This window comes from Ursus maritimus (assembly GCF_017311325.1).
Source record: "Ursus maritimus isolate PB19 chromosome X unlocalized genomic scaffold, ASM1731132v1 scaffold_X1, whole genome shotgun sequence".
NCBI classification, from domain to species: Eukaryota; Metazoa; Chordata; class Mammalia; order Carnivora; family Ursidae; genus Ursus; species Ursus maritimus.
In genome coordinates, this window is record NW_024423319.1 from 60,634,495 (window position 1) to 60,646,619 (window position 12,125).

A 12,125-nucleotide genomic window follows, 5' to 3' on the forward strand; every position below is an offset into this window, starting at 1 on the left:
GAGAGATATGATTTTAATGTTGCCATGTTGCCAGTAAAGTCTTTGTTTCTATTGGCTGTGACTTTCTGTTCTGTATCACTCTTGGGGCCTTTTTACTTTTATAGAACCCCCCGTAATATCTCCTGTAGGGCTGGTTTCCTGGTTACAAAATTGGTTAGTGACTGGCGATTCTGAAATGTCTTTATTTCTCCATCAATTCTGAATGACAGCCTTGCTGGATAAAGGATCCTTGGCTGCATGTTTTTCTCTGAAAGAGCTTTAAATATGCTCCCCCAACCCTTTCTCTCATTCCAGGTCTGTGTAGACAGGTCTGACGTAATTCTGATGCTTTTGCCTTGGTACGTGAGAAATTGCTTTGCCCTGGCCGCTTTCAATACTGTATCCTTGCATCTAATATTTGCGAAATGCACTATGACGTGACGTGGCGTAGGTTTGTCATGGTTGAGCTTGGGAGGGGTTCTCTCTGCCTCTTGGACACGAATGTTTGTTTCCCTTGCTAGATTAGGGAAGTTTTCAGCTACAATTTGTTCAAATATCTCTTCTAGACCCCTCTTTTTCTCCACCCCGTCATGATTCTGATGTTGGAAAATTTCATTGAATCAGTAATCTCCCGTATTCTACATTCCTGAAAGGTCTGTTTTGTGACCTAATATGTAATCTATTCTGGAGAATGTTCCATGTGCACTTGAAAACAATGTGTATTCTGCTGTTGTAGGATGGAATGTTCTGAATATATCTGTTAAGTCCATCTGGTCCAGTGTGTCATTCAAATCCCTGTTCCCTTGTTGATTTTCTGTTTAGTTGATCTACCCATTCACCTAAATGCAGTGATAAAGTCCCCTACTATTACTATGTTTTTTACCAATTATTTCTTTTATGTTTGTTAATAACTGCTTTATATATTTGAGTGTTCACATGTTGGGTACATACCTATTTACAATTTTTGAATCTTCTTGTTTGATTCCCCCCTTTACTATGCTGCCGTGTCCTTTTCATCTCTTGTTACGGTCTTTCTTTTAATGTCTAGTTTGTCTGATATTATTATAGCTACTGTGCCTTTCTTTTGACCTGCATTTGAATGGTAAATATTTCTCCTCCTCTTGCTTTCGATCTTCAGGTGTCTTTAAGTCTCAAATGCATCTTTTGTAGGCAGCACGTAGATAGGACTTGTGTTTTTATCTATTCCGACACCCTATATATTTTGATTTGAGCATTTTGTCCATTTACTTCCAGAGTAATTATAGATAGATGTGTATTTATTGCCATTTTGTTACTTGTTTTGTCCTTGCTTCTGGAGATTTCCCTGATCCTTTCTAATCTTTGTCACTTTTGGTCTCTCTTTTCCCCCGCAAAGGGTCCCCGTTAATATTTCTTGGCAGGGCTTTCTTTGCTGGTTTTGGGGTCATGAACACCTCCAGTTTTTGTTTGTCTGGGAAACTCTTCATCTTTCCCTCTATTCTGAATGATAGATCCAGCCTTGCTGGATAGGGTATTCTTGACTGCTGATTTTCCCCATTTAGCACTTTGAATATATTATGCCACTCCCTTTTGGCTGGCCAACTTTTTGTTGAGAAATCTGCAGCTGCCTTATGTGTTTTCTCTTGTATGTTAAGGAATTTTCTCTTTCTGTTTTTCAGACTTTATTTTATCACTAAATTTTGCACATTTAATTTCAATATGTCTTTTTTTACATTTAAATTCAATGAATTAACATATAGTATTATCAGTTTCAGAGGTAGAGTTTAGTGATTCATCAGTTCCATGTAACACCCAGTGCTCATTACCTCAAGTTCCTTCCTTAATGTCCATCACCCAGTTACCCCATCCCCCTACTCACCTCCTCTCCAGCAGCCATCAGTTTGTTTCCTATAGTTAAGAGTTTCTTCTGGTTTGTCTCCCTCTCTGTTTTCATGTTATTTTATTTTTCCCCTATGATCCTCTGTCTTGTTTCTTAAATTCCACACATGAGTGAAATCATATGATAATTGTCTTTCTTTGACTTATTTTGCTTAGCATAATACCCTCTTTTTCCATCCACTTCATTGCAAATGGTAAGATTTTGGAGTTTTTTTTTTTGATGGCTGAGTAATATTCCTTTGTATATATATACCACATCTTCTTTATCCATTCCTCTGCCAATGGACATCTGGGCTTTTTCCATAATTTGGCTATTGTGGACATTGCTGCTATAAACATTGGGGTGCAGGTACTCCTTTGAATCACTTTGTTTGTATCCTTTGGGTAAATACCTAGTAGTGCAATTGCTGGTCCCTAGGGTAGCTCTATTTTTAACTTTTTGAGAAGCCTCCATACTCTTTTCCAGAGTGACCACCAGTTTGCATTCCCACCAGCAGTCTAAGAGGGTTCCCCTTTCTCCACATCCTTGCAACATCTGTTGTTTCCTGACCTGTTAATTTTAGCCATTCTGTGTGTTGTAAGGTGGTATCTCATTGTGATTTTGATTTATATTTCCATCATGCCCAGTGATGTGGAGCATGTTTTCATGTGTCTGTTGGCCATTTGTATGTCTTCTTTGGAGAAATGTCTTCTGCCCATTTCTTGATTGTATTATTTGTTCTTTGGGTGTTGAATTTGATAGATTTTGGGTACCAGCCTTTTATCTGATAAGACATTTGTAAATAATCTTCTCCCATTCTGTAGGTTGTCTTTTGGTTTTGTTGACTTTTTCCCTTGCTGTGAAAAAGCTTTTTATCTTGATTATGTCCCAATAGTTCATGTTTGCTTTTGTTTCCCTTGCCTTTGGAGATGTGTCTAGCAGGAAGTTGCTGTGGATGAGGTCAAAGAGATTTCTGCCTCTGTTCTCTAGGATTTTGATAGATTCCTGTCTAACACTTAGGCCTTTTATCCATTTTGAGTTTATTTTTTGTGTATTGTGTAAGAAAATGGTCCAGTTCCATTCTTCAGGTATCTTTCCAATTTTCCCAACAGCATTTTTTGAAGAGACTGTCTTTTTTTCCATTGGCTATTCTTTCCTGCTTTATCAAAGATTAGTTGACCCAATTATAGTATGTCTTGGTATTGGCCTGCTTTTGTTTGTTTTGAATGAAGTTCTCTTTGCCTCCTAGATCTGGATGTCTGTTTCCTTCCCCATTTTAGGAAAGGTTTCAGCTTTTGTTTCTTCAAATAAATTTTCTGCACCCTTTTTTTTTTCTATCTTTGTCTTCTGTGACTCCTATAGTACATATGTTATTAGGTTTCATGGAGTCATTGATTTCCCTAAATCTATTCTCGTATTACAAAATTATTCTTTCTGTCTTTTGTTCAGCTTCATTACTTACCATTACTTTGTCTTCTAGGTCACTAAGGCATTTCTTCTTCCAAACTGGTGTTCATTGAATCAAGTATGTTTCTAATATCATTTAATGTTCTCTTCATCTCTGATTGATTGTTTTTTACTCCTTTGTCTCAGTGGTAAGGGTCTCCCTGATGTCTTCTATTCTTTTTTTAAGCCCAGTTAGTATCCTTATGATTGTTGCTTTAAATTCTCCATCAGACATGTTACTTGTATTTGTTTTGCTTAGATCCGTGGTTGTGTCATTATCTTTTTCTTTCATTTGGGATGAATTCCTCCATCTTTGCATTTTGACTAAGTCTCTGCCTTCTTCTCTGTGTTATAAAAGCCAGTTATGTTTCTCGAAAGCATTGGCCTTATGAAGAAGAGATTATGGACCTGGCTCTTCAGGAAGTGTCTCAGGTATAAGCTGCTTGTACTCTGCTGTTGGGTGTTGGCTGTTCTGTCCTTCAGGCCATTCATATTCAGAGGCTCTCCTTTCCTACTGTGGGCTATGTTTGGTCCATGCCCTGACTGTGGTGAATTTTAACTAGATGTGTTCTGGTCTGCTTGTGAAAATGATTCCTGTCACCAGCTCCACCAGAACTGAGGCCCTGCAGAACACTCTCATCAGAATTTGTGGTGTGGGGAGGTGCTTCTCTGCTGGTATTCTATGGGAGGGTCCCACTGTGCTGGGAGTGAGGCAAGCCTGACTGAAAAGGGCAGTTGCACCAGAGCACAGGTGTATGGGGCTTGATGTATGCAGCTTAGGCAGCAGTGTCAGCACTGTGTTGCTTCTTGCAGGTAGCTCTGTATTTATACTGAAGGGCAGGGGAGAGAAATTGCACCAATCAGTTCCTTTGTTCTTAGAGAGGTGTGTGAATGCTGCCTCTCAGAGTATGTACTCCAAGAAGAGCAAATAATCTCCCCATTGTGTGTCCCATATGCTGTTCAGATAACTGTGTCCATACTGTCTGCACCCAGGTTGTTTGCTTGCCTTCTCTCTAGGAACAGGGCAGTGCCCTCCTGTCTCTATCCTAGTCAAGCAATCTGTTCTTTAAAGGTCTAGGTTTTATGCCTTTCTGGTTGCAAGAACTCACAAAATTCATCCCCTCTTGTTTTCCAAGCCAGTGGTTTTAGGGAAACGTCATTGTGTGTTCCCCCTTTGGGCACCTCTCTCTCTCTCTCTCCCCTCTCCACGACCACGGATCCCTCCCCTCTCCAGCACCTGCATTCCGTTTCTCCCCTAAACCAGGTCTCCATACTTCCTACCTTCTTCACTGAGGCCTCTGCTCTACCTTTTGTTTTGGAGTTTGTTCTGTCAGTCTTCATTTCTATTTCTGGGATATTTTCGATGATTTGATAGTTATCTAGTTGTGTTTTGGGGACCATGCAAGCCTAGGGTCATCCTACTCTGCTGCCATCTTCGTCTAAGGGGAGTAATTTTTAATTAATCTTAGAAGACTTTACAAGATATGGGGCAACTGGGTGGCTCAGTCGGTTAAGCATCTGACTCTTGATTTTGGCTCGGGTCATGATCTCACGGTTATGAGATTGAACTTCATGTTAGGCTCTGCACTCAACAGAGAGTCTCCTTTGAGATTCTCTCTCCCTCTGCCCACTTCCGCTGCTCGCTCTCTCTCTGTCTCTCTCTCAAATAAATAAATACATCTTTATAAAGAGGACACTTTATAAAACAGCACAAGAATCTGTATATTCTTTGATCTGATGGGACTCCTCTCTATAGGACCATATTTATCCTGGTGGAATCACTAAACTTTGCATTTGCTTATATGCTTCAAGACTAGTTAGTGTGTATTAGGTAATGACAGTTGTTCAGGTAATGGAGGAGGTATATAAGTGAAACAGTGGGGGCGCCTGGGTGGCACAGCGGTTAAGCGTCTGCCTTCAGCTCAGGGCGTGATCCTGGCGTTATGGGATCGAGCCCCACATCAGGCTCCTCTGCTGTGAGCCTGCTTCTTCCTCTCCCACTCCCCCTGTTTGTGCTCCCTCTCTCGCTGGCTGTCTCTATCTATGTCAAATAAATAAATAAAATCTTTAAAAAAAATAAGTGAAACAGTGAAATACATAAATAATGTTTTTAAAGAACTCATAAAACTCATACTTTTTTAATAAAATCAGCTCTTAATGACAGCATTACTTTTTACTTTAAATGTTAAGCCCTCAGGATTTTGCCTGGAATGGCCATGCCCACAGATCATTGCCTTTGAAAATGCTCATTCGCCAAAGTCTAATTTAAATGCCAACGTTTCCTGGATGTTATCCCTGCTTTCCATTTGGCTACCACTCTTTCCTCCTGAGATTTCACACCTAAATTATTCATTTCTTATGATACTTAGTATAATCTGCCTTATGTTATACTTGCATGTCTGCCCATATCCCTGAGGGAAAGGATTTTATTTTGATATATTAACCATGGCACCTGGTGCCTTGTACACACATGTTCAATCAATATTAGTTGATATAAGAATAAGCATATAATAAATGATATCTGAATAACATGTTTATTATTGATATTTTACCCTTATAATTATGTTTATATACTAGTATTTAAATCATTTTAGTGTTCTACTTGTATCTTTAGGTATTAAAAATTCTGACTTAGACACCATTGATTGGTAGAGTATGTCAGTGTAGTTTTTGAATCTCAGTATGTTTTTTTAATGTTACATTTTCTTAATTTTATTATCTCTACTACCACTTTAAAATTATTGAGAACAAGAAACCTCTTTTAATGAATCAATATGGTGTTGAATGCTGTCCTAAGGAGGTGAAGGGTGTTGACTAAGCACTTGAATTCATTTTCTTTCCATACTATGCCAGTTCTGATGTTAATTCTTACAAAATAAAAATTCTAATCTATTTGGAAATTACTCTATTTAGTAGCTTGTGGTTTTATATATATATATATATATATATATATATATATTGTGTGTGTGTATATATATATATATATATACACAAAATGTGTAGGCTATCAAAATGTTGATATTTAGAATGTTAATTACAGTTTGAAATGTAGTACTTTAAAATATGACCAGTTTTGTATACATTTGTCATTGATCCCTGTTTCTTCAGAAATTTATGAAGCAGTTAGGGGGAAAAGGATTGTGTGTACAGTATGTATTTATATTATACAGTACTTAGTGCTGGGCAACACAGTTATGAATACTGAATTACATTTTTTGATGGTGACAAATACCTTTATTATATATTTTTTTTAAATTATAATTATGTTTGTTTTAAACAGAAGACATTTGTAAGAGTATATGTTGGGATATATAGAATTGTTAAATAGGATGCTGCTGTTTAATACTTTATGTTTTTTGTTTTAGCTTATCTACTTCAGGCAAGGACATGAAGCTTATGTGCGGGCTGTAAGGAAGTCAAAAATATACAGCCTTAATTTACAAAAACAGCCATGGAATAAAATGGATCTCAGGGTAAATTTGACATATTCATAAGTGTGCAATTGAAATAACTTTGGAATTAAGTTATTTGCTTTTATGATTTTTCTTTTTCATAATATTTCACTGTATTGTGTGTCTAAGATAAGGTGATGTACCGTACTCTTGTACAATTGAGTGTTATGGGTCATATTTTATGTTTCCTGAAATTTGTATGCTGTTTTCTTGATTATCTGACCTAATTTCCTTCAAGCTTCAAGTAGTCTAGTGTATATACCTTTCTATATTTAGAGCAAAACAGTAGTTCCCCTGGTGTGGATATTTTCTTCAGCAGCTTTGTACATTCTGGAGGCTCTATAAACTGACTGTGTGAACTACAGACACCCTTGAGGTGCCAGTGACTTTAAGATATTAGTAAATATCATAAATCCCAAGAAACTCAGAACTTTGTGGTGCTTTATGGATTACCTATTTTGATATATTACCTTATAGCTACATGGTATTAAGTAAAATAAACATGTTTATTTTTAGAGGATTTTTTTCTGACTGTAAATGCATATTCACTCATTCTTTCATATGTACATAGATACATACAAACAAACAGACATAAGGATACATATACCATCATTTCTAGTTAGGTTTATGGGTGTTTTCTTCTTTTATTTTTCCAAGTTGGAGAACAAGAGACTAAAGAGCAATTTTACAATGGTTTCCAGGTAAATGAAGGATTGTTGTGTGATGGTGTTTAGCAGGAAGGATACATGAAAGCATGTATGTTTATTGAAATAAAGATTTAGACACTTGTAAAATATTATATTAAGATTGTAAGGTACCAAAGTATCTTATCAAATCAGCTTTACACAGTCATCTCCTGGTAGATTGTGATGCTGCCATCTATTCTGAATCAGGTGAAAGTTGAGTTGTGGGTCTTTTTTGGTTTTTTGGGGTTTTTTTTTTTTTTGGTCTTTTTTTAGAATCAAGGAATGAATAAGACATATTTTTTTTATTTTTTAAATTCTAACCCTGTGGCTCTAGGAAATTGTAGGAGGCAGCATATATGTGGGTGCAAGAGTCTGGGTTTTGGAATATGACCTGACTTTCAATCCAGATCTGATATATATACACACACCCAAGTGTATAACTTTAAGCAAGTCACTACGCATGAGGCTCGGTTTTGTCATCTGTTAAGTGTTACTAATAATCAATTATAAGGGTGGTTTGTAAAATAATATTGTGGGCGTTAGAAAAATGTAAGTGCTTTCCCCAAATGTAAGTCCTTTCTGCAGATATATACATACATGTCTACTTGCCTACTTACATACTGTTTTTCTGCTGGAGGAGTGATTCTTAACTAAGAATCTTAACAATCATCAAATGTCAGTTGCCCTAATATAAAATACTTAAACACTTGGCCTCTTAAGCAGACCATTACTGATTATGGTTTTCTTTCTTTCTCTTTTCCTCCCTCTTTGTCTGTCACTCTTGTCTTTCTCTGTCTCTCTCTGTTTCTCTGTACCTCTACCTCTTTCTACCCCTTTTCTCTTCCTCTCCCCCTCTCTCCCTTCTCTCTCCCTTCCTTACCTCCTCACTAGCTATTTGATTCTTAATTCCCCTGGGGAGTTCTTTCAAAATATGTATGACTAAGCTTGTACCCCAGACCTACTGAATTCAGTTCTATAGGAGTAGGGTTTAAGAATATGAATTTTAAAAATGTTCTCACTGGAATTCTGTTGCTTATCCTTGGTTTAGAGACCTGCAATGTACTACAGCCTGCTATTAAGGGTCAAGAACCATGTCTTATTGCCTTTAGCACTTAGTGGAATGCTTAATATTTGGTGGGTATTCAGGAAATTTTTAGTTGTTCGAAAAGTAGTGAAATAATATGCAAATGTTAGGCAATTATGAAAGTAATAATTTATTGGTATTCTCCATGAATAGGAACAAGAATTTGTTAAGATTGTAGGAATCAAATATGAGGTTGGACCACCTACACTATGTTGCTTGAAGCTTGCATTTCTGGACCCCATTTCAGGCAAAATGACCGGAGAATCTTTTTCCATTAAGTGAGTAGCTATCTCTGGTTGTGTCTGTGTGTCTGTGTGTTTTAATCCCTGTCATGTATTCTTTTTGTTGTTGTTGTTGTTTGTTTTGTTTTATAGTATTTTATTTACAGAATATTCCACAGTTTATCCATTCTACCATTGGTGGGTATTTGGGCAGTTTCCAGGTTTTGGCTAGGACAAGTGGGGCAGCTGTACACATTATAGAACATGTCTTTTGGTGCACAAATGTAAGCAGTTCTGTGGGCTGTCCCCTCCGGGAGGGAGGTTGCTGGGTCCTGGAGTATGCACCAGCTCAGCTTAGTTCATGCCACCACACAGTGTTACCAAACGGTGGTGTCATAATGCATCCCCCCGTAGTAGTCCTCGGGGTCACCAGCATTTGCTATGAATTGTTTTCATGTTAGCTATCCTGGTGGGTATATGGCAGTGCCACAGAGTGTGGTAACCAGTAGTAGTGAGCATGCTTTCATATGTTTTCTGGTCCTTTGAATATCCTCTTTCATGTGGAGTCTAAGTAATTTGCCCACTTTTTCATTGAGTTGTCTGCCTTTTTCTTACTTACTTGTGTTTTAAGTCTCTTTTTTTAACCCACAAATACTAAAAAAAAAAAAATTCTAAATAAAATAAGCTGCTTTTCTCTGTGGGCCAAAAGTACTAATTAGAAAAGATTTGCCCCCTCTGTTTTCTCATGTAATTTTTTCTCAACATAGAGTTTCTCCTGCACTGTGCATTGCTCTTTATCAAGTCTCTATCAGATTTTGTGCTTATTTCATAGCTTCACTTAGAAATATTATAAAGCAATTTGGGGAGGAGGGTTTTTTCATTAGTTACGTATAACACCAGTGCTCATCAGGTCTTTTTTTTAAATATTTTTTATTATGCTATGTTAGTCACCATACAGTACATCCCTGGTTTCTGATGTAAAGTTCAATGATTCCTTAGTTGTCATGTATTCTGTAGAGTACAAGGCTTAATGGGAGAGAAAATACGAAAATACTATAGCACTATAGGTTTTAGAGTTTTAAAGACCTGATGATACAATGGAATATTACTCAGCCATCAGAAAGAACGATTACACAACATTTGCAACAACATGGACGGGACTGGAGGAGATTATGCTAAGTGAAACAAGTCAAGCAGAGAAAGAATTATCATATGGTTTCACTCATTTATGGAACATAAGAAATAGGAAGATTGGTAGGACAAGTAAGGGAAGAATGAGGGGGGGTAAACAGAATGGGGAATGAACCATGAGAGACTGTGGACTCTGGGAAAAAAACTGAGGGCTTCAGAGGGGAGGGGGGTGGGGAATTGGGATAGGCCAGTGATGGGTATTAAGGAGGGCACCTATTGCATGGTGCACTGGGTGTTATATGCAAATAATGAATCATGGACATTAAATCAAAAACTAAGGATATACTGTATGGTGACTAACATAACATAATAAATATTTTTTAAAAAAGAAGACCTGATGAGCACTGGGTGTTATACGTAACTAATGAATCATTGAACACTACATCAAAAACTGATGTACTGTATGTTGGCTAGTTGAATTAAATTAAAAAATAAATGAAGACCAGGGTTTAATGTTTAATTTTTGGTTTGTTTCTCCATGTAATAGTGTGTGTGTGTGTATGTGTGTGTGTGTATATATGTGTATATATATATGTATATATATATGTATATATATATATATGTATACACATATATACATATATATATATATATATATAAAACATGCATGTGTGTGTAGTTAATATATATGTAATGTAATGTGTGGGTATGGGTGTGTGTGTGTATGTATACAGTTGACCCTTGAACGGTGTAGGGCGTTATGGGCACTGACCCCCCTCACAGTTGAAAATCTGCATATATATAGCTTTTGACTCCCCAGAAACTGAACTAATAGCCCACTGTTGAGCAGAAGCCTCACTGATCACATAAACTTTTGACTAATACGTATTTTGTATGTTTTATGTATTATATTTAGTATTCTTACGATAAAGTAAGGTAGAGAAAATAAAATGTTAAGAAAATCATAAGGGAGAGAAAATACATTTACAATACTATATTTATTGAAAAAAATCTGTATATAAGTGGACCTGCACAGTTCAAACCCATATTGTTCAAGGGTCAATTGGATATATATGTATATATATGTATCCATGAGCAAGTTACTTAACCTCTCTGAATTTATGCCTTCCTCTGCAAAATGTAAATGTTAATAACTTCTCAAGATTGTTGTGATGAATTAAAAGAAAAATCTTTATAAATGCCTAACAGTGTGGTTGAGACATGGTAGTTGCTTTTATTTCTGTTAATAATAATAGAAATAGGGGCGCCTGGGTGGCACAGCGGTTGAGCGTCTGCCTTCGGCTCAGGGCATGATCCCGGCGTTACGGGATCGAGCCCCACATCAGGCTCCTCCGCTATGAGCCTGCTTCTTCCTCTCCCACTCCCCCTGCTTGTGTTCCCTCTCTCGCTGGCTGTCTCTATCTCTGTACAATGAATAAATAAAATCTTTAAAAAAAAAATAGAAATAGTTAATCACTGGCTCATTTCTTAAAGTTTGAAATCTGAGGAGATGAAAGAACATAAATTCATACTTTTCTTAAAGAGGACTTAATATAAAATACCTTATACTAAGCTTTAAAGATCTTCATTGGTGTCTTTATTTTTTGAAGTGATATAGTAGTAGGCAGGAGACTCCCAAACAAATAAAGGCAGATGGAGTTTAATTATAGCCATTTGCAAAAACCTTGAGGCTTGCAACAGTTTTTAAATGGCTCCATATTAAACATATATCTCTGGATATTTAGTGACTTACACTGCTATATTTGTATATTGAGTAATATGTGCTTTATTTTTTGTGTAGGTATCATGACATGCCAGATGTCATTGACTTCCTTGTGCTACATCAGTTTTATAATGAAGCCAAAGAAAGGAACTGGCAGATAGGTAAGTATAAAATTCTCACTTAATAACTATTAATTTTGAAATAGAATAAGTAACTTTTTAACTCCAATTTAATAGACATAAACTAGTTTGACATGCAGTTGGTAAAAGCTGTTAGCCAAATTAGAAAGATCAAATTAAATTTTCCTTCTCAGTTATGTTTAGGTGACATTATGCACATTGTATGTGTCACATAACCTCTAAACTTTCTGCAAATATCTAATCTGGTAGAATACAAATGTGAATTACAAAGAAAATCATCAAATGTCAGTTGCCCTAATATAAAATACTTAACACTTGGCCTCTTAAGCAGACCATTACTGATTGTGGTTTTCTTTCTTTCTCTTTTTCTCCCTCTTTGTCTGTCTGTCACTCTTGTCTTTCTCT

General features: G+C 36.6%; 1 protein-coding gene across 1 annotated transcript in view; it reads left to right on the forward strand.

Annotated features, from left to right (window-relative positions):
• The window catches only part of BRWD3 (bromodomain and WD repeat domain containing 3), a 216,465-nt gene that overhangs the window by 160,470 nt on the left and 43,870 nt on the right, over nt 1–12,125 (forward strand). The window contains exons 25-27 of the mRNA XM_040630327.1: nt 6,649–6,756; nt 8,659–8,783; nt 11,659–11,741. Of these exons, the coding sequence (XP_040486261.1) occupies nt 6,649–6,756; nt 8,659–8,783; nt 11,659–11,741 (316 nt within the window). The remainder of the gene's footprint in view (nt 1–6,648; nt 6,757–8,658; nt 8,784–11,658; nt 11,742–12,125) is intronic.